At 39.3% G+C, this 24,244-nt stretch overlaps 1 protein-coding gene across 1 annotated transcript in view; it reads left to right on the top strand.

Moving 5' to 3' along the window:
* The window catches only part of LOC134753146 (cytoplasmic aconitate hydratase-like), a 68,933-nt gene that overhangs the window by 34,448 nt on the left and 10,241 nt on the right, over positions 1-24,244 (top strand). The window contains exons 12-19 of the mRNA XM_063688934.1: positions 10,106-10,268; positions 11,630-11,730; positions 12,254-12,373; positions 16,568-16,724; positions 18,717-18,823; positions 19,442-19,570; positions 21,087-21,223; positions 23,612-23,785. Of these exons, the coding sequence (XP_063545004.1) occupies positions 10,106-10,268; positions 11,630-11,730; positions 12,254-12,373; positions 16,568-16,724; positions 18,717-18,823; positions 19,442-19,570; positions 21,087-21,223; positions 23,612-23,785 (1,088 nt within the window). The remainder of the gene's footprint in view (positions 1-10,105; positions 10,269-11,629; positions 11,731-12,253; positions 12,374-16,567; positions 16,725-18,716; positions 18,824-19,441; positions 19,571-21,086; positions 21,224-23,611; positions 23,786-24,244) is intronic.

Below are 24,244 nucleotides of genomic sequence, written 5' to 3'. Positions count from 1 at the left end.
GATTGCTCTGAAACTTTGTACTTACAATAGGATAAGGTATATCTAGGTCTGTATATAGTTTATGTAGGTTCAGATACAATAGTTAAAAAAACCGGCCAAGTGCGAGTCGGACTCGCGCACGAAGGGTTCCGTACCATTACGAAAAAAAAAAACACCAAAAAAATCACGTTTGTTGTATGGGAGCCCCATTTAAATATTTATATTATTCTATTTTTAGTATTTGTTGTTATAGCGGCAACAGAAATACATCATCTGTGAAAATTTCAACTGTCTAGCTATCACGGTTCATGAGATACAGCCTGGTGACAGACAGACAGACGGATAGACGGACGGACAGACGGACAGCAGAGTCTTAGTAATAGGGTCCCGTTTTTACCCTTTAAGTACGGAACCCTAAAAATAGCGAATTTAAGTTATTCATACAAAATTTGTTTTTGCTCTATTTCGTTTGTTTTATAAACTGGAGCTATATAAACTAATTACAGACCTAGATAAACCTCATGTCATTGTGTAAAGTTCCATTACAATCCAATACGTAGTTTTAAAATGAGAACGAAACTCCGTTTGTATGGGAAGGTGCAATTCGGTCGAGCTTGCCGCGGACTCTTAATGTTGACTGTATTTAAACTACCTAATTTGGTCAAAAAACGAACTATACTAATATACATAGTAACTCTCTACCGAATATATATCTTCACATCACCATTACCTATTTGACCTGCGGTTGTATGCAATTAAAAATAAATTATATCACAGTTTGTGGCGTGTTTATCTGCGTAGTGGTTTGGTATCTCTAGACTCATTGATAGACGAGCTGACGTGTTTGACCGCTATCAGACAAGTTACACATAGCTAGGATTCTCTAGGAACATAAATTAATTTGGAAAACGAAACCTCTTCACAGACTTTGATACGACAAAGTGTGGAAGGGATCACTGTAAACGTCATACTTTGATAGATTATTGACATTTTTGATGACATTCGTACACTTAGTTATTACCAAAGATAGATATAACTCCGTAATAGATGGATACAGTCTAAGGAAAAAACGTGCCTCGAAAATCAAGAAAATTTGATTCTCGTTCAGAGGGCGCTACTAGCTTTAACCTACTGTCGTATAGATGGCGTTGACGGTTTCGTTTGTTATTTAACAATTTTAACGCATATCAGTGAAAGAACATGGGTAAAAATCATAAAAAAATTAATGCAAATAAAAAAAATCATTTATCCATATTTAAATACATTTTATCGTATTTTTATAAATATTTATTTTTAGTTTTAAAGTGTGTCGACAGATGGCAGTGAATTTACTGGGGTTACAAAATTTACTATGACAGTACCGCTCTAGTATAAGTTACTCTAGGGTTATTACGAATGATATGCATAGTTAGCTTAGTGCCAGTTGCACCATCAGCACTTGACAGACTGATCAACGTCTACGGGCGCGCCGCGGCGGTTTACTGATTTTACTATGAAACTTTCCATACAATAAAATTTAGCGAACTCTTTAACGATGACAAACAGTTTGGTGCAACCGACCCTTAGTCCGATATTAAGCTTATTTTAAACATAACAATTTTTTTCTTTCTTTTTATTGTAAGCGTTAGTAGCCTGGCGGTAAGGCGTGCCACTTTCAATACGGAGGTCGCAGGTTAGAACCCCGGCTCGTACCAAAACAATGAGTTTCTTAGAAATTAAGTACGAAATATAATTTGTTCTAAGAAATTACCAATCGCTTTTCGGCGAAGGAAAACATTCTGAGGAAACCTAACCCCAATAAAGTCTAGTTTCCCCTCGATAACACAGATGGCAGTCGCTTTCTGTTCTATTCAGTATAAATTTGACCGTAGATATCTATACACGGTGTTACTTGAGCCACTGAGACACCGCCAACAGTTTTTTTTTAAATTTTGAACTCATTTTGAGTATTTATTCTTAAATCCGATAAATATTTAAAAAAATTCTTTGTTTAGTTTTCTTAACAATTCTATTCGACTGGTAATTCTACACAAGATGCTTCGTCGTTTTAGTGACATCAAACAATTGCTAGTTACCATCGAAAATACTGTTAACAGACCATTTGAATACCTTACTGCAACGAGATAAGGTTTACCAATGGCCAGTTAAGGGTGTTGCTCATTGACAAATAGAATAGAATAGAATAGAATATATTTTATTTGTAGTAATTGTACATCGTCATATTCAAAAATTATTTACAATTAGAAGAACAATACAATTATCATTACAATTATAAAACCAATAATACATTTAAAAGGCATATGCAAGTCAATACGTTTCTATTAAGTGAACATAATTTTAAGCATGTTTTCATTGAATTGAATTATAAATATAAAAAAAAAATTGAAATGTCATGAAATGATTACATTAAATAAATTATAAGGTTTCGACATATTTAGTCATTCGTCTAACGTGTCAAATGCTAGTTATTGATATTGTTGCATTACAAACCTGTAAAATGGGTATGTAAAAATGATAAAAAAAATACCCCCATTAAAACATAGCGCGATCGATTCTCCTATCGATTCTGAACATACTGTTTTTAGGTTTTCAGTGGGTCATGGAACACCGTGTATATAGAAAGAAAGAAAGAAAAAGCATTTATTAGCACAATATAACAAGACTAAAACTAGAAATAATTAAACAGAATGAGGTTGCGCTAAATGGTCCTTACTCAGCTTGGTGTCACGGTGTGAGCCAACATGGCACACTCCGCGACGCTGATTTTCAGTAAGGCCCAGTAGATGGACTAGTAAACACAATGTAAAAAATAAATAAGGGAAAGCTTAAATACAAATAACAATCTAGGTTTTCAGTGGGTCATGGAACACCGTGTATATAGAAAGAAAGAAAGAAAGAAAAAGCATTTATTAGCACAATATAACAAGACTAAAACTAGAAATAATTAAACAGAATGAGGTTGCGCTAAATGGTCCTTACTCAGCTTGGTGTCACGGTGTGAGCCAACATGGCACACTCCGCGACGCTGATTTTCAGTAAGGCCCAGTAGATGGACTAGTAAACACAATGTAAAAAATAAATAAGGGAAAGCTTAAATACAAATAACAATCAAATTACTTAATTAAAATTAGCCTATACCTAAGTCTTATGAATGTTCGTGTGTATGTATGTATGTAAGTGTCTATGCGATTTGTGTGTGTGACTGAGTGTGCACGGTTGCCTAAGTGTTGCATTTTTGCTTAGCCAGTATGAATTTACGGAGGTGAATTTTAAAGGTGGACACGGTTTTCGAATTACGTACTGGTATAGATTAGTATGTTATGGATATCTATTGATTCCTACTGTTTTTTTGTGATACTGAATTATTCATCCTAAGTTTTGGGGTTCTTAGGTAGGTAGGGTTACGTAAGTAAATATGCAACATTTTTTTACAAGACTAGACTTCGACACAAATTTGAATCATAAGTTTATTAACACATTCCACACTAGTCTCGTTAACAGAACATCATCTAATGACACTTCATAAAGATATGGGTCTTAGGATGTAAGCTAATGACCTGACTAATGGGTCGGCAATTAGAAAAGGTCGTTTGGTAACTCATTAGGAATGCTTAGCTAAGTGGTCGGCGGTTCGATTCCCGATTCATGTTAAATAACACGTTCAAAGCTTTTAGATTTAACACACCCTAAAGCCATACATACCTATGGAGAAAACCGGACAAGTGCGAGGACTCGCCCACCGAGGGCTCCGTACTTTTTAATATTTGTTGTTATAGCGGCAACAGAAATATATCATCTGTGAGAATTTCAACTGTCTAGCTCTCAAGGTTCATGAGACACAGCCTGGTGACAGACAGACAGACGGACAGTGGAGTCTTAGTAATGGGGCCCGTTTTTACCCTTTAGGTACGGAACCCTAAAAATATAGGTCTAATGTTCCTGAAAGTTTAGAATACTGGACCATAATTTTTGATTGGTCAAATTTGATCCCAGCGTATCAATCACATGGCCATTTCTTTCACCAATGTTACTACATACTACTATTTTTAACAAAAGAAACGGTAAAGAAGTTAGAGCCTAAACATGTTTATGAAACAAGAAAACTTAGCTAAGAAGGTTGTCTCTTAGAGATTCTCTATCAATAAGACCTCTTGTGTAATAACTTCTACCGTTTAAAAGGTTTAACTTTAGAGCTTTACTGTATGCCATATATTGTGACTTTTTTTACTGTGTTTGATATGTAATATTAATTAAGAAAAGAAATAGTTTATATAGCTCCAGTTTATAAAACAAACGAACTAGAGCAAAAACAAGTTTTGTATGATAAACTTAAATTCGCTGTATTTTTTTAACTATGGCATCTGAAGCTACATAAGCTAATTATAGACATAGATATACCTAATTCTATTGTAAGTACAAAGTTTCAGAGCAATCTAGCTAGTCGTTTTAAAATGAGAGCGGAACTACGTTTGTATGGAGAACCGAGCTTGCCGGAGACCCTTAAGTAATTTGTGCAAAATATTGAGCGATATATTTAAATTTATAAGGAGAGTCAAATAAATACTCGACAAATTAGTAATTGTGTAAATTAATAGGACATTTCTATTTTCTATATTTTACAATATAGGCTATATAAAAAAAGTAAAGAATTTTCTTATACCAGTGATATTTTTGAATAGTTTTTCCATAAAGCGTTGATCAAAATATCCAACAAAAACGGAATTAGTTAATCATTAGGTAAATATTATATATAAATATATAAACTATATTTGTAACTTCAGAGTCAAATCACGAAATTTTTTTCAACTCCCTACCCTAAAACCTAGTAATGAGTATAATTCCAATAAACCTTATTTTATTTATGTTAACTACATACATATATACATACATATAATGACGCCTATTTCCCGGAGGGGTAGGCAGAAACCACGGATTTATGTTAACTATTAAAATAATATAGTATCTTTACTGACTTACCTGAAGTATTGTAACCACACAAAACTATTTAAATTTATAAAGATAAAACACAAAAATTTATAAAATTTCGACACTGATTCTGTCACTGCAAACTAAACTTAATTAGTTTGATCTCATTTATAATATAAAAACAATATATAGTGCACTCAGCAATATATACTTAGTCATATCGCATGTGTTTATTTATATATATACAGAAGTTTTATATGTATGTTTGTCTGTAGAAATATATAAATTACTGTTAAGATTATTTTTATTTCGAAATACCCGTGGAAACACCTATAGTTTTTATTCTAGAAAGTTTCTAGACTAGTATTTTTTATACAATTTTGGTGTTTGACGATCCTTTTGTGAATTCTTATTATTAAGTTTGACATATCTATAATAATTCATTTTTTTTTAAGAATAATAATAACTGCGTCAATAAATTGCTCTGATATTTAGATTAAGGTAATATTTAAAACTTGACAATTTAAGTGCTTGTTGCTAGGCGTATTTGAATAAAGATTATATTGACTTTGACTTTAGTTTGCATATAAATAAAAAAAGTTACCTATATTTCTAATTCTAGAAGAAAATGACCTAATTCCAATAACAATGTAATTTATTACATTCAATAGCACTAATTACCTATGTTTCTTTGACCATTTAGCACTTAAATCGATAATTTTTTTTAACTTGTTAATTGTAATAGGGTTGTTGACTGTATTTAAAATAAATTATTTTATACCATGCATGAAATAAAGCACCAGGAAATTAATAGAGAAACGTAGACAGCAGTTATTTTTAGACGCAATTTCTATTTTAAAACCCGTATAAACTATAAAGAGTAGGTAATTTGATTGTGACGTCACATGCTAGTGTTTCATATAAATTCCATGTAAATCGTTTTGACAGTTCGAAAAAAGAAACTGATTTGACTAGTAGGCTAAAAGTCCCAAATAAACTTTTTATTTTATTGATTTATTAAAAGTGCTTTATATAATACAACACGTACACATAAAATACCTAAATAAGTAGGTTAAGTTAATCATTACTTACTGATAAATAACTTAAAAAAGTACAAAACAATTTAATTAATACGAAATGAAAACTAGCTGACTAAAAACTAAGTTATATAAATTAAAAAAACCGGCCAAGTGCGAGTCAGACTCGCGCACTAAGGGTTCCGTACCATTACGGAAAAAAACAGCAAAAAAATCACGTTTGTTGTATGGGAGCCCCGTTTAAATGTTTATATTATTCTGTTTTCAGTATTTGTTGTTATAGCGGCAACAGAAATACATCATCTGTGAAAATTTCAACTGTCTAGCTATCACGGTTCATGAGATACAGCCTGGTGATAGACAGACAGACGGACAGAGGGACGGACAGACGGACAGCGGAGTCTTAGTAATATGGTCCCGTTTTTACCCTTTGGGTACGGAACCCTAAAAAGAAAAATTACAAAAATATTCATGAAATAAAACTATGAAAACGGATTATATCGCGTATATTGAATTTATAATACATCCCGACGTTTCGAACTCTTTACAGCGTTCGTGGTCAACGGGTGACTGAGGAAAAATTACAAAATGCAAAAATACCCACATACTAAAATAATGAACAATCATAGACTACAAACTTTAAGGCTGGTTGTACATGCAAAATCGGTTCATAAGGCTAGTTATACACTATAATTATTTTTCAAGTAAAGATATATATATATACGCGATAAAAAAAAAAAAAAAAAAACTGCCGGCTCCAACCCTACACCACGGACCCGAGAAGATTTAATTCCCTCCTAAATTGTAGGAGGGTATCCCAATATGGGACCGGCAACAAACTCGGCGGGACACATCTTTTCAAAACATCAGAATGTCCAGCATCATCCAACACTACGGTCTCACAGTCTATGTCTCGCTTGCTCCTTTATCAGGTGGACTACAGGATCCCAAGCTGGTGGTAGAGAAAAGCCATCTTCCCTATTAAAGTTTGGATATTTCTTATTTTTTTTTTTTTTTTTTTTATCGCGTATATATATATATCTTTACTTGAAAAATAATTATAGTGTATAACTAGCCTTATGAACCGATTTTGCATGTACAACCAGCCTTAAAGTTTGTAGTCTATGATTGTTCATTATTTTAGTATGTGGGTATTTTTGCATTTTGTAATTTTTCCTCAGTCACCCGTTGACCACGAACGCTGTAAAGAGTTCGAAACGTCGGGATGTATTATAAATTCAATATACGCGATATAATCCGTTTTCATAGTTTTATTTCATGAGTAACTATCGCGGTAACCGAAGACAATATTACAAAAATATTGTTGGCATAAAATAAACACCCACACCTAAAATAAATATATAGCTTAAGTAAAACATTAATTAATGCTGAATAACTAAAAAACCGGACAAGTGCGAGTCGAACTCGCCCACCGAGGGTTCCGTACAGAAATGTTTAGTATTTGTTGTTATAGTGGCAACAGAAATACATCATCTGTGAAAATTTCAACTGTCAAGCTATCACGGTTCATGAGATACAGCCAGCAGGCCGAGCACATGATTGACGCGACAGTATCTCGCCGCGAGATAGACTACACGTCTTTTACTAACTGTATGAATTAAAGGGGGACGGGTAGTCTATGTCGCGGCGAGATACTCTCGCGCCAATCATGTGCTAGCCCGGCTGGTGACAGACAGACAGACGGACGGACAGTGGAGGAGTCTTAGTAATAGGAACTGGAACTTAGAAACTGTATTCTGCCAAATAAATTATTTGATTGATTGATTCATTATTATTTACAACGACGGGACCTTATCGCGTAAAATAAGTTTGTAAAGTAAAATAAGTCTCGGAGAAGACCTCCTCCGAGACCACGGGGACAACGCCGTCCTCGAAACGTAGGAGGTAAATTTAAAACTTATTTTACGCGATTAAGTCCCGTCGTTGTAAATGAGTAAAAATCGTGAAAGTTTAAATCAGTGTGATTGATTGATTGATTGATTGATAGGACCCTCTTTTAAGTTTCTACACTGGGTACGGAACCCTAAAAAACTAGGACGAAACTAAATTAAAACTAACAGACTAATAAATAAATAAGATAGACTAAAAAACGACAAATGACAAAGCCACGGTAAATCACTAGTCTCCAATAATGCGTCATCATCAAGGTCTCACGTCGCGAAGGCGGTACACTCAGCGTTATTTTCGCGTATTAATTGTGTCAAGTGTACGAACGCATGAACGTGACGATTGCACTTTGCACTGTACTTACCGAGGGAGGAAGCAAAGGTTCTGTATTTGCACGTATTGTAGTTGTATGATGATTGTTTTAGTTGTTTAATGAAAACTTATGTCGATGAAAATTTTAAAGTTACTTGTATATTGGCTATACAATCTGTTACTTTGGCTGAGTGAATTATTTTTACAAGTTTTCAATTATCTCTACCTATGTATGTTAAAAACCGGCCAAGTGCGAGTCGGACTCGCGCCAGAAGGGTTCCGTACCATTACGTATAAAAACGGTAAAAAAAACACGTTTGTTGTATGGGAGCCCCAGTTAAATATTTATTTTATTCTGTTTTTAGTATTTGTTATTATAGCGGCAATAGAAATACATCTGTGAAAATTTCAACTGTCTAGCTATCACGGTTCATGAGATACAGCCTGGTGACAGACAGACGGACAGCGGAGTTTTAGTAATAGGGTCCCGTTTTTACCCTTTGGGTACGGAACCCTAAAAAGAACTTATCTATAAAATAAAACTGAAAACGAAAACTAAAATACATCTAGAAAATGTGCCCCCTTTGGCATGGTGCCGAGGATGCTGGCAGCATTTCCCCGCTGTATCGCGATGCTAATAATACGTTGCGCGGGAAAGCTGCCAGCTCTTCGGTCGCCAGTGAAGTCGACTAGTCTTTTGGATAGCTCTTTAAAAAGCTGTAGAGCATGAGGACCCCACGGGCCAAGGGTCTCAACCTCAAGGTCGTAACCCTATTTTTCTATTTTATCGATGGACCGATTTCGATGCGGTTTTTTAGGGTTCCGTACCCAAAGGGTAAAAACGGGACCCTATTACTAAGACTCCGCTGTCCGTCTGTCCGTCTGTCTGTCTGTCACCAGGCTGTATCTCATGAACCGTGATAGCTAGACAGTTGAAATTTTCACAGATGATGTATTTCTGTTGCCGCTATAACAACAAATATTAAAAAGTACGGAACCCTCGGTGCGCGAGTCCGACTCGCACTTGGCAGATTTTTTTTACGTGAAAGCGACTTTGCGTGCGGTGGTTCTTAGCTATATTTGATGAAAATCGATCCAGTAGTTTGAAGAGTATTAACCTTTTTCCAAAATGATGTACGGCATTTTTGGCATAACATTGATTTTTTTGGCATAATGCGTAGGTTTTGTTTTAAAATAAATAGTTTTTAACTATGACAAATAACGAAATGGTACAGAAGTCCAATTCTTTGACCGTACAAAGGCAAACAAATTGTTTGTCGTTTAAGACAGTTAAGGATACTGAAAGCTTTGTTTTTGGTTGTAACTTAAATCGCTCAAAATTGATCCCGACGTAGTTTATGGCTGCTAGTAAATTACACTTATGTTACAGTAAAGGGCATAAATATATATACTTTCCCAAAGTTTCAAAAATATGTGTACGCTCTTACACCTTAGACAATAAAGTCGTGTTCACATATCTTTGAGCCATTTGTCTGGATCGATATTTTTGCCTTCGACTGTACATGCTCTGAAGAATTGTTTGACATGGCCGGCCGCTTTCTACCAACCACCGCACTGCTCGCCATCGGCAGGGTGTTCATCCTTACACCCTAGAACCTAAATGGTCGCGTACTGTGCGGTGAAAGAGGAATTTCCTACCGCGGACGCTCCGCCTGTGGAATGAGCTCCCTTCCGAGGTTTTCCCGGTGGTTTACAGTTTGGGGTTCTTAAAAAAAAAGTGTACAGGTTTTTAAAAGGACGCGTACGTTATGTCTCTGATGTTGCAGGCGTCCACAGGCTGCGGTGACTGCTTACCATCAGGCGGGCCGTATGCTTGTTTGCCACCGATGTCGTATAAAAAAATACATAGTTACACGCAAACATAACCCTCATTCTGCAGTCGCGTAAAAAAAAACGCCTATAAATGAACATTTTATTTCCAGGTCGGTTTCAAAGGCTACGGCCTGAGCCCGGCGCAGATGGACACGTCAGCAAGCTTCACGTTCTCCGACGGAGCCACGTACACCATCCGGCACGGATCCGTCATCATAGCGGCCATCACCTCCTGCACCAACACTTCCAACCCGAGTGTCATGTTGGGCGCAGGTACAGACAGACATACTCACGTACACCATCTGACACGGATCCGTATCGTAGCGGATATCACCTCCTGCACCAACACGTCTAACCGGAGTGCCATGCTGGGCGCAGGTACAGACAGACATACACACGTACACCATCCGACACGGATCCGTCATCATAGCCGCCATCACCTCCTGCACCAACACGTCTAACCGGAGCGCCATGCTGGGTGCAGGTACAGACAGACATACACACGTACACCATTCGACACGGATCCGTCATCATAGCGGCCATCACCTCCTGCACCAACACTTCCAACCCGAGTGTCATGCTGGGCGCAGGTACAGACAGACATACACACGTACACCATCCGACACGGATCCGTAATCATAGCGGCCATCACCTCCTGCACCAACACTTCCATCCCGAGTGTCATGCTGGATGCAGGTACAGACAGACATACACACGTACACCATCCGACACGGATTCGTGATCATAGCGGCCATCACCTCCTGCACCAACACTTCCAACCCGAGTGTCATGCTGGGCGCAGGTACAGACAGACATACACACGTACACCATCCGACACGGATCCGTAATCATAGCGGCCATCACCTCCTGCACCAACACTTCCATCCCGAGTGTCATGCTGGATGCAGGTACAGACAGACATACACACGTACACCATCCGACACGGATTCGTGATCATAGCGGCCATCACCTCCTGCACCAACACTTCCAACCCGAGCGTCATGCTGGGCGCAGGTACAGACAGACATACACACGTACACCATCCGACACGGATCCGTCATCATAGCGGCCATCACCTCCTGCACCAACATTTCCAACCCGAGTGTCATGCTGGGCGCAGGTACAGACAGACATACACACGTACACCATACGACACGCATCCGTCATCATAGCGGCCATCACCTCCTGCACCAACATTTCCAACCCGAGTGTCATGCTGGGCGCAGGTACAGACAAAAATACACACGTACACCATCCGAGACGGATCCGTCATCATAGCGGCCATCACCTCCTGCACCAACACTTTCAACCCGAGCGTCATGCTGGGCGCAGGTACAGACAGACATACACAGCTTCACGTACAGCTAAGCAAGTGGTAGTACATGTTTATGTTTCCGATTCAGGCCACAAGATGGCAGACCCTCCAACGCGCACGGTATCTTATAATTAATATACCTATAATAAAAATGTATTCCAAGTTTTTCCAGTTATGTAACGGGTACCCGAAACACCTAGAAAGGTCTCAAATTTAACATATTTCATACACGTTTTTAATTCGTAGTAGTTTAAAAATTAACCATTTACAAAATGACACATTCTGGGGATCCTCACTTTGACTTTTCTTCTTGTCTCAGGTATGCTCGCCAAGAAAGCCGTGGAGAATGGCTTGAGCGTATTGCCTTACATCAAGACTTCCCTGTCTCCTGGCTCTGGTGTAGTCACGTATTATCTCAAGGTAAGTTAAAACTCATAAGCTCTGTTTTTCTTCTTCCTCGCGTTATCTCGGCATTTTTGCCACGGCTCATGGGAGCCTGGGGTCAACTTGGCAACTAATCCCATGTCTTAGCGTAGGCACTAGTTTTAACGAAAGCAACTGCCATCTGACCTTCCAACCCAGAGGGTAAATTAGACCTTATTGGGATTAGTCCGGTTTCCTCACGATGTTTTCCTCCACCGAAAAGCAACTGGTAAATATCAAATGATATTCCGTACTATTCCGTGATATTATGCACGCGTTGATGTCTTTTGTACTACGGAGATACTTACCTAATTTTCTTTAATTACTTAGGTTTTATAGTAAAAAAAGTATTATTTTAGATGACTGGTAGAAAAAATATTGTATACAATAGTGATATAATCAAGCTTTTAATCTCTTACCTTCATTAGGCCACTCAGCAAGCACTTATATCACGATTGTATAAGATACTATTTTGAGCACAAATCCAAGTCTTAACAACTCACGATATCTTTAATTTCAGGAATCTGGAGTGGTACCGTATCTAGAAAAGTTAGGTTTCGATATCGTCGGCTATGGTTGTATGACCTGTATCGGCAACTCTGGACCCATTGATGACAACATCGCCAACACTATTGAAAAGGTATGTCACCAGCTTGCCATATGACTAGGTTAGAGATACTTATATCAGTGCTTCGCGCTCTTTTCATAGCGATGTAATATGTAATCAGCTGAAGATGTTACCAGGTTTGACTCGCGCTCGCAATGCTTCGCGCTCTTTTACTAGTGCCTCGCGCTCTTTTACTAGTGCCTCGCGCTCTTTTACTAGTGCCTCGCTCTCTTTTACTAGTGCCTCGCGCTCTTTTACTAGTGCCTCGCGCTCTTTTACTAGTGCCTCGCGCTCTTTTACTAGTGCCTCGCGCTCTTTTACTAGTGCCTCGCGCTCTTTTCAAAGTGCGACGCGCGCTCACTAATACTAGGGCGTCGCGCCTTAGTCTCGCTATAACTACTGAGAAGGTATGTCACCAGCTGGCTATGTCACCAGTGGTAGAGTACGTAGAAAAGTTAGATATCGTTTTTGATATCGTCGGCTACGGATGTATGACCTGCCGGCCTAGCCAAGGTGATAATCGCTATCGCTTCGACAACGAAACATTTTTTTCCTTGGATTGACAAAACCACTCGATGTAGAAGGAACCCACCATCAATTTTAATTCATAATTCATAATTTATTTATTGCATCCATGGTTTACATTTGGTGGTACATACATAGTGGGTTTCACATGGACCCTGGTAGGGCACAGCAATAGTCTTAAATCTAAAGTATGCTAGGTATTGGTATTAATGTAATCATTATATAAACTAGGTCTTATGACAATGGTTAACACATTGTAATTTAAAATTATATTTATATTATATTATATTTATATTTTATTACAATGTCACTACCAGCAAGGTTGTTGTGGATCAGACACTAGTGAAAAAAAAATCGTATTCTAACACGACTATAAAAAAAATCTAAGTGGCGGCCATTATTTACAATCTTTGACTACGATTCCGCATTACGCGCACAGACGGTTTCCATGCTATCTTGCGTAAGCGCTCAGCCTCCTTAATGCAAAGAGCAACAGCAGCTTTCTGAAAGTATTATCCGACAGGTACGACTGTCGAATATGGAGGCACCTGGTGGTCTTAACTGGGCGACCTGTATGTTGACCTGTATGGTGTTTAGTTCTTTTTAGTTGTAGAATAACTTATTTAATTACTAACACTAGTATTAGGTACTTAGCTTAAGACAAACTAACAAAATCTATGGATTGTTATGATCTGCAATAAATGATTATTTAATTTAATTTAATTAAGGCACCTTTCGGATCCGCAGATGTCAATTTTCATAATGATTAGAGAAAAATTTCCGTCGGACTTACCGTTTTCGAGCTACAAGCAAAAAAAACTGAAAAAGAGAAAAAATATATACATGGAGCAAACTCTGATTATTCGCATTTAGGACCAAATTAAGGCATTAAAACGATTTCCAGCTTGCTGGGAATTAATTCTTCGAAAAAAGAGAACCTAATTAGAGTGGCCTAAAATTAGTGTCAATACCGGAAATACAATGGAATCTCTATTGTACTTCTTTCATCTTCCTCGCGTTATCCCGGCATTTAGCCACGGCTCATGGGAGCCTGGGGTCCGCTTGACAACTAATCCCAAGAATAGACGTAGGCACTAGCTTTACGAAAGCGACTGCCATCTGACCTTCCAACCCGGAGGGAAAATTAGGCCTTAATAGGATTAGTCCGGTTTCCTCACGATGTTTTCCTTCACCGAAAAGCGACTGGTAAATTCCAAATGATATTTCGTACATAAGTTCCGAAAAACTCATTGGTACGAGCCGGGGTTTGAACTCGCGACCTCCGGATTGAAAGTCGCACGCTCTTACCGCTAGGCCAACAGCGCTCTATTGTACTTCTTTAAGGGATAAAAAGAAGGTATCCTTGTTTAGGTTATTGAAGGATTTCTGGGTTTGATTTGAGAAAGAAAACTATTGTCACAGATATGTCAACGATATGTCTACATACATTTTAGACTATTTACCTCCAATTGTGGTCTCGCTGCTACTTTGCCTATTCAATGAGTGTGTTAAAAGTGGCATTTATCCCAAACCACTAAAAGTAGTCTAAAGTGCAGCCCATTTATAAGGGCAAAGGTGACATGGATGCTCTCAAATCCTATAGACCCATATCCTTAATACCTATCGTGTCTAAGGTATTCGAGCGCCTGTTGAGTGGTAAACTAATGCATTACTTTACTAGCAATAGTCTACTGAACCCGCAGCAGTACGCCTACCAGCCTGGCCGATCGACTGCGGACGCGGCGCGAGATGTAGTGCGGCGAGTGACTGCGCATCGCGAGGCTGGGCGACATGTGGCAGCTATATTCTGCGACCTGTCGCGCGCCTTCGAAACAATTGACCACGCACTACTTATCGCAAAGCTATCGCGGTATGGTGTCAATGGATCTTTCCTTGAATTATTAAGGTCCTTCCTGGGGGGGCGAAAGCAAACCACCTACATAAAATCATTCAACTCTAACTTTGAAGAATTGGGGGACAGTGCTGTCCCGCAGGGATCAACGATGGGAAATAACCTGTTTTTGGTCCTTGTTAACGACATCACTGCCGCCACCGAGTACGTGGAGTACGTTATGTTTGCCGATGACACGTGTGTAATAACAGCAGCCGATGATTTCGCTAGCTTGGAAATAAAACTGACTCAAACAATGCAAAGAATATCTGATTGGTTTACTGCTAATGGGATGAGTTTGAATGTCGATAAGACAAACATAGTGTACTTCCAATTAAAGAGAAATGTAAATACTCGGGTGCGGATTGTTTTGAATGATATTACGGTACCGCATGTACATGAAGTCAAATACCTAGGTTTTGTAATCGATTCGGGACTAACGTGGGCACCTCACATAGATGCGACGTGTAAACGTCTCGCTTCTGCGTGCTTCGCGTTGTCTAGGCTAACTAACAGTCTTTCTGAGGAAAACCTAAGGAAGGCCTACTATGGTTACTTCCATTCTATACTCACCTACGGTGTAGATCTATGGGGTACTGCTGCGGACCGTGAGAGGCTATTTAAATTACAAAAGCGTGCTCTCCGCATTATGACTAGGAAACCACTCGACCATCCGGCTAAAGAACTGTTTAAAAAATGTAAAATCCTTACGTTACCTAGTGTGTATATAATAGAAGCATGCAAATACGTGAGACAAAATCTTGATCAGATCCCCACTCATAGTCAACTCCGAGGTAGCGTGACGCGCAGGCGTAATCAGTTGGTCGTGCCGGCGTGTCGCCTCGCGAAAACTAGGAAGTCTATGCATGTACTGGGAATCAGACTGTACAACATACTGGACGATGAAATAAAGCATGCTTCTAGCGATGCAATATTTGTCCGCAAACTGAAAGCCGTACTATTACAAATGGCTTGCTATACCATTGACGAGTTCTTCGATAGCCACGGGTCATTGGCTCAATCGCATATCTACTAAATTATATAGGAATATAATAAATGTTTTGTTATTAATTGTAATAATTATGTTTTGTAATGTTATTAACTGTTATTGTAATGCTTAATTGTAGAAATGACGTGTAAATGTAAATATTTACCAATAAATATCATATCATCATATCATATCACAGGAAATATAGGTTTATTATAACAGGAAATATCGTTTATAGATACAGTGCATAATTATTTTACATCGTATTTTCACGGAAACGTACGAACGTTCCATGCTATTTCAGTCAGTCTCGGTACAAAAAGTACTGACGTTGACTTAAGCAGTATGACAAATACGAACGTTTCCGAGAAAGTACGATAGAAAACAATTATGCACTACATCTGTAACTAAAAGGTACAATTTACAGATTTCGCGGATGACAAGTAGAAAGGCGCCAGTGGTAGATTTAAAAATTTAGGATTGCGTTCTAAAACGTTTTAAAAATTATAAATTCATTTCAATATCATTTCAATCTGCGAATGCACAATTTTTTGTGTGAAGTGAAAGTAGCAAACGTACAAAATTACACATTTGTGTCGTCTTTAAGCAAAAGGTACCACTTTGTCGCTTGCCATATAGCAAATTTCGTCATGGATGGTAAGCGACAATGTTACCTTTTACTTGAAAACGTCACATTTTATTACATAATTTTTTTAAAGTATTACCTATTTTGTTATTTTGCAGTGACTGCTTTCTTACTAAAAAAAGGTTTTTTTTTTACCTCAAGATTACGTCATAGTATTATATGTAATCTTTTCAACAGAACGAGCTGGTTTGCTGCGGCGTCCTCTCCGGCAACCGCAACTTCGAAGGCCGCATCCATCCCAACACGCGCGCCAACTATCTCGCCTCTCCCCTATTGGTCATCGCCTACGCTTTGGCGGGCACTGTCGATATCGACTTTGAAACTCAACCACTGGGTAAGTAACTTAACGAGACTAAGATACTGTGCTGTTTTACCCCAGATCAGAATGCCATAGGGCATCATAGTATGAAAGTAACCGAAATAAACTATATTTAACACGAAGCATTCATCCATCTTGAACAACGAAGCGGTTTCTTATATGCTGCTTTACCCCAAATCAGTATGCCGTAAAACAAAATACAGTGACCATAACCGAAGTAAACTAGGCGACCTGTCTCCGCTTTGATGTATTGCCATGTAGCATTCTTTTAACATGTGCTAAACTGGCATGGTATCCCCCTACTACTCAAAACCTTTATCCAAGATCAGCCGCGACGATATGAATCCCGATTTAAAAATAACCTGGCAACAATAACAGGCTCTAATTTAAAATTATACAGCTCAAGTCCGTACGCTATGGCAATAAAAGTATACAACAGAATAGATAAGACTATAAAAGCAGAACAATGTAACAAAACATTCTTGACTACACTTAAAACTTACTTGATTGACAAATACTACTACACTCTAGAAGATTTTTTTACAGATCCGTCTGATTAGTAACACCACTATTTTTGTGCACTAATTTTAAATTTTAAATTTGGATAATATTGTAGATAAGGTTAAATTGAATCAAATTATTGACATATTGCACTCTAATATTAATCCTATTTCTAAAACATTTACATTCTTATTATTTTAATACTTATATAATTTGACATCACTTAATAATAATTATTTGCCCGTTTATTTTTGTATTTAATACAATTATCTGATTCAATTCGGCTATATGTATAAAAACTACTAAATTGACCTACTTTTATATTATACACATGGATTTGGGATTGGATCCTAAGTATGCATGTAGCATTGCTGTGCCCCCACGGGGTCCATGTGGAACTACCAAGAATTTGTAATACCTATAAAACCATGGTTGCAATAAATAAATATGAAATATGAAAATATGACCTACGTTTTGGCTGTGACATCGACTTTGAAACTCGACTGGATAAGATTTCTCGCACATAAGTACTTAAGTTTAGAAAAAATCATTGGTGCAGTCGCCATCAGATATTATCAGCCATTATCTGAACACGAACGTGCAGCTAGCGCGTTGACAATGAGGGCTACCGCGTTTAATTTCGCCGCTAGGGGCGCTAGTGTAGATGGTCTTTCAAAATGTCAAATGCATAGAAGTTTTGGGGGTTTCAAGCTTTTTTTATCGAGAATTTTCACTCCTTATTCATGATTTTGTTAAATCTTTGTCCATCTTTGATTAATCATGGTAAACTATAGATATAGTTCAGCAAATGTTAGTGGTTTAAAAAGAGTGCCAAGTAAAATATATGCAAAATTAAACAGGTCCAAAAATTACACATTCAGACGTTAAGTGTATATTAGAACGTATTGATTTTATAAAAATAAGCATAGAAGAATTTTGAGATCTGTTTTTCTGGACCTACATCTACAGTGGCGAAAACTAGTGAGCACAAAAACGCTAGCCCTCATAGAGGCGTGTTCAGATATTTGTGAGCACCTTGGCTGCTCCGATATATCTGATAGCGATTGTACGATCCGGCGATCTCCGGTTGGAGTACAAACAGCAACACTCTTAACTGTCCATCACTGGACCTTATGCCTTTTCTAATAAGGTTAACGAACTGTCAGTTATTATCAGTGTGGGCGATGGTACTAGCTCTCTTTTGTAGTGTGCGCTACGTACGTTACACACACCTTCATACTGTATCTATATATTCTGTAGGTTAAGGCTCATATTTCAATATTAAACTATACTTCCAACCAACAAGTTGTCTCAATTGACGCCACACTTCACATGGCGATCCTGGCAGGGTCGCCATGTAGTGTTGGACGTTAAATGAACTATAATGTGTTATGTAACATAAGTGACAGCTTATATGTATAGGTATAGTAGAGTTGTATACACGTGTGAGGGTAAGGCGTAGCACACACTACACTTTTTTCGCACTAAATAATTATTTGTGTAAAGGTAAACGCGCCGACGGCAGCCCGGTGTTCTTGCGCGAAATCTGGCCTACCAGAGCTGAGATCCAGGAGGTTGAAAACAAGCACGTCATCCCCAACATGTTCAAGGAGGTAGGAAATAACAATAGAGATGTTACACATATTTAATTTTATAACAAAATGTAGTATAATGAGCAATTTAATACAATAAATTGGTCAGTAAAAAATATATGGATATGAAAAAAAAACTGTATAGTAATAATATGTATTGTCCTTTGTTGCCATTTGTTGTTCAAAATATTTATCAGTACGGTTTTTACTCACTATTATTTTTAGTCGCTTTTGGCGACATGTTTCGGATTCTTTGGGAATCCATCCTCAGGCACGAGTGTCCGCGTGTTTTGAAATATGTCTCACGATAGTTTAAGTGCGACCATTTGTTGTTGTCAATAATGACATTGTCAAGTACTGCCCTAGACAGTAGACAGATGGCGCTGGTCGCTGCTGCAAAGGCTGCGTTCAGCTTATGGTTGGGCCGTGTCGTACGGCTGCGATCGTGGCCCAAAATGGTCTCGCCGGAAGATCAGCGCTGACTTTCCGGGTCAGCATTATGCTGAGGCGAGACCATTTTCGTGGTAAACTTTAACTAACTATTTTATAAATGCTTATAGTTTTAGTTATACTTCTGTATATAATTTTAGTTTTAAGTTTATCACGAATATAACATTTGATTCTTGATTCTTTGTCCAGGTGTACGAGAAGATCGAGCTGGGATCCCCGTCCTGGCAGGCCCTGGACGTGCCGAGGGGCAAGCTGTACGACTGGGACCCCAACTCCACCTACATCAAGAGACCGCCTTTCTTCGACGGGATGACCAGGGTAAGAGTTTGTCAAAAGTGTCAAAAATTACCCCGCTTTTTAACCAACTGACGCCAACTGACGCGCGCGGTTTACGATGACGTGCCGTGCACGATCGGCGTGGCTATTTAGGCCGTTCCATCGGTTTGCCGCTGTCACTGTCACATTTCGCAAGAAAGAACGGGAAAGACCATGCGCGCCAAGTGTCCATTTTGATCGAATTTTGTCGATTTTTATTTATTTTAAAAACGTCAGCTTACAAATATTGAAATTCGAAAGCTATGCAATTACTAGTTAAGTTAAGATTGTTTTTTCTTCTTTTTTTGTTTATAGTATCATATAATAAATAACCGAGTAAAGTTTGATTACAAGTCCGAGTTAGAGGTTACTTTGGGAATTTTGTATCGAGCGAAGTGTAATATATATATCGGTAACTATGTTATTAAAGATAATATAGTCAAGAACTACATATATTTTTTCCACGTCTACGAATATCAACGCCTCTTAAAAAAACATTATCATATAAGGAGATTTTTCGCCTTCTGGCTCAGGGAACCGCCTTAATGTTGCTTTTTAGGGTTCCGTACCCAAAGGGTAAAAACGGGACCCTATTACTAAGACTCCGCTGTCCGTCTGTCACCAGGCTGTATCTCATGAACCGATATATAGCTCTCTCATGATAGTTAGACAGTTGAAATTTTTACAGATGATTTATGTCTGTTGCCGCTATAACAACAAATACTAAAAACAGAATAATATGAATATTTAAATGGGGCTCCCATACAACAAACGTGATTTTTTTTGCTGTTTTTTTCCGTAATGGTACGGAACCCTTCGTGCGCGAGTCCGACTCGCACTTGGCCGGGTTTTTTTTGTATCTCTTCTGTTTAATTTTTTTATATGTGTGTATTGTGACAAACGAATAAATGGTTTATCAATCTATCTACTATTATTTATTCTGTGGCATTGAATCAAATCAAATATAAGATAAACTTAATTTGCATTGCGTATGTTCTATAATAAATGGTTTATCTATCTATCTATCTACTATTATTTATTCTGTGGCATTGCGTATGTTCTATTCCTCACGGGCGCGAGCGTGTATCAACTCCGTAGTATCCAAATACTTGTTTCTAGCCCTATAGTCAATTTGTTATCTCCATAGAGTAACTTATACTAGAGCGGTACTGTCATAGTAAATTTTGTAACCCCAGTAAATTCACTGCCATCTGTCGACACACTTTAAAACTAAAAATGAAGATTTATAAAAATACGATAGAATATATTTAAATATAGATAAATGATTTTTTTTATTTGCATTAATTATTTTTATGATTTCGATCCATGTTCTTTCACTGATATGCGTTAAAATTGTTAAATAACAAACGAAACCGTCAACGCCATCTATTCGACTGTAGGCCAAAACTAGTAGCGCCCTCTCAACGAGAATCAAATTTTCTTGATTTTCGAGGCACGTTTTTTCCTTAGACTGTATCTATCTATTACGGAGTTATATCTATCTTTGGTTATCTCACAGGAGCTGGGAACTATTAGTGACATTGAGAACGCCCGCTGCCTGTTGCTGCTCGGTGACTGCGTGACCACCGACCACATCTCCCCCGCCGGGGCCATCGCGCGCAACTCCCCCGCGGCGCGCTACCTCGCCGGCCGAGGGTATGTACGACAATATAAATATTATAGGACAGTCCCACATTCAGCTCAAGAAGGCTTGTATAAGTGGGTACTCAGACAACGATACATATAATATACAAATACATAATTATTATTTGTATCTCCTTGGATATCACGGGCCTATAAATCCCGGTCTTTTTAAGGGCTTGCGTGGGGATATAGATCCAACACGTAGAGGCCCCTTGGAGAGCTTTAATGTCATGTAGAACGCCTGCTAGAACCCGTTCACAGGCGCAACAATAGACACCCATGAACCGGTCGCAGCAGGCATTGGGACTATTGCAGAAAAAGTGAACAGTATACCGGTCTATGGATTGAAGTTTGGGTGGACAATGAGACTGGGCTATTGTAAAGAAGTCCGGACACCTGCCATAACAATGTTAATACACGTTATCGAGGCAGGTGGTGACTTGCCGCTGACTAGATGGGCCCCTGAAACTGCCGTCGTGAAGACGACCAGGAGCAACACCGGTGTGAGCGGCTCAGGGGTGTCGAGAGGTGTGCGCCGCTTTCTACCCAGTGGCTGTTAGCAGCCACTGTGCCAACTCGCGTCTTATGCATCTTTCACTTCCACCCCTGGAGCATATAGCTCTTACGACTCCCCTCTGGACGGCCAATGAAGGCAAGCCAGAGCTGAGAGTCCTGCGGGTCCCCTTGGGGTCCACTCCGACCGACGAAGACACGCCGTAATTATTATTATTATTATTACCAGCCTATTGTGTCCCACTGCTGGGCAAAGGCCTCCCCCCTCTTCTTCCACTCCTCCCGGTTTTGAGCTACATCTGGCCAGTCGCTCAAAAAGGAGTCCAAGTTATACCGCCATCGCCGACGAGGTCTGCCGGATCCCCGGTTTGACTCATGGGGCACCCACTCTGTGGTTATTTTGGCCCACAAGTCATTCGGCATGCGGCAGACATGACCAGCCCAGTCCCACTTTAACTTGTCCGCTTTCCGAGCTACATCTATTATTTGGGTTTTAGAGCGCAGCGTGGTGTTCCGGATGCGATCCCCGAGTTTCACACCTAATATGCTGCGCTCCATACCTCTCTGACAAACCCCGAGTTTGGACTTCTGAGCTTCCGTCAGAGACCAAGTCTGAGCACCGTAGGTGAGGACTGGAAGTATGCACATGTCCATGAGCCTACGTTTGAGTGATAGAGGTAGGTCTCCCTTCATGAGGTGTTTCATGGACCAATAGCTCTTCCAGGCGTTCTCGGTCCGTCTGTCGACCTCTTTTTCTTGTCGCGCCTGGAAAGAGACTATTTGGCCCAAATAAAGGTATTCATGGACATATGCAATGTGTTCTCCGTTTACCTCAATCCTACGTTTTGTGCTGTTAGTCATGACTTTGGTCTTTGACATATTCATCTTCAGTCCAACCTCGAGGCAAATACATAAATACATAGAAAACACCCAAGACTCAGGAACAAATATCTGTGCTTATCACACAAATAAATGCCCTTACCGGGATTCGAACCCAGGACCATCGGCTTCACAGGCAGGGTCACTACCCACTAGGCCAGACCGGTCGTCAACAATACAGTAACAATAAAGTAAAAACAATACTGTATTTTATACTATCGTGATATAATAGAGAGCATTTTAGTCGAATACCGTGTTTAAGCAACGAAGCTTGCTGAGTTGCTTAAGTAAGGTACGAGATTTAAAAGCTTAATTATATCACTATTGTAAACATTCGTTTATGTTTACTCATCTAGTCATCTTTGCCCGGAGCTCTGCTGTCGTAAGTTACTTAGCTGGTCGAGGGGTATGTAGTAAACCTAGACAGTAGCGAGGGATTTATATATGGGGCATTTTCTATGAAAAGGGACCTTATTGTCGATGGCGCTTACGCCGCACAGCGTCCCGCGGCATTGTATTTATATCGGAGCATCGTTAATAATGTCGTAAGCGCCATCGACAATAAGGTCCCTTTTCATGGAAAACATCACATATACTGCGCACTATTCATGACATCGATAACGTTTGCTGCCTGCTGCTCAATTATATGTAGATAAGGCATGCTCTGACACAACAAGCGAAAAAATGCTTCCAACGTCACACATTCACAATATGTTTATTAAATTTATTAATAACGGGTCACTCACGTATTCGTACGGTCTGCGCCGGTCCGTCACCGTCGACGCAAGCTCCTGGTGACGCTCCTCGGTACGGAGTGAGACATGTCGAGCGTTTTCGACTTAAAATACGTGAGTGACCCGTTATTAATATATTTAATATGTCTGTGTCTCACGGAAGTTTTGTTATTAAAATATGTTTATTGTTTACATACGCAAAAGGCGTAAATGAGACGGCATAAAAAATAATAGTTACGTTTTGTTGTCTTAATAAATATTATTTTGTGAACAGCCTCACGCCTCGCGAGTTCAACTCGTACGGTTCCCGTCGAGGCAACGACGCCATCATGGCGCGCGGAACGTTCGCGAACATTCGGATCGTTAACAAGATGGCGCCCGCGCCCGGGCCCAGGACCACTCACCAGCCCAGCGGGGACCTTATGGACATCTTCGACGCGGCTGACAGGTGAGACAGATAGACAGACCGCACGGACAGACAGAGAGAACTGACAGACGGACGGACAGACAGACAGGCAAATAGAAAGACACAGACATGTTACCATATATTCAACTCATACGGGTCCCGTCGAGGCCACGGCGCCATCATGTCGCAAGGAACGTTCGCGAACATTCGGATCGTTAACAAGATGGCGCCCGCCCCCGGACCCAGGACCACTTACCACCCCAGCGGAGACCTCAAGGAAATCTTCGACGCGGCTGACAGGTGAGACAGACTTACAGGGAGACAGACAGAGACAAAGACGGACAGACGGCCCGACAGACACGACAGATCACATCCTACACAAAAATGGTCCTCCTTAGAGTAAATGAGTTTACCAAATATCACGCTAGATGGCGCTGTACCGAGAACGGCCCTTTTTTACAACGCGCTAACGAAATTTGGGGTTTATTGGGGTAGTATATT

This window comes from Cydia strobilella, chromosome 26, assembly GCF_947568885.1.
Source record: "Cydia strobilella chromosome 26, ilCydStro3.1, whole genome shotgun sequence".
In the NCBI taxonomy this organism is placed as follows: Eukaryota; Metazoa; Arthropoda; class Insecta; order Lepidoptera; family Tortricidae; genus Cydia; species Cydia strobilella.
The sequence above is the reverse complement of the archived record's forward strand: the minus strand, read 5'-3'. Positions and strand labels throughout refer to the sequence as shown.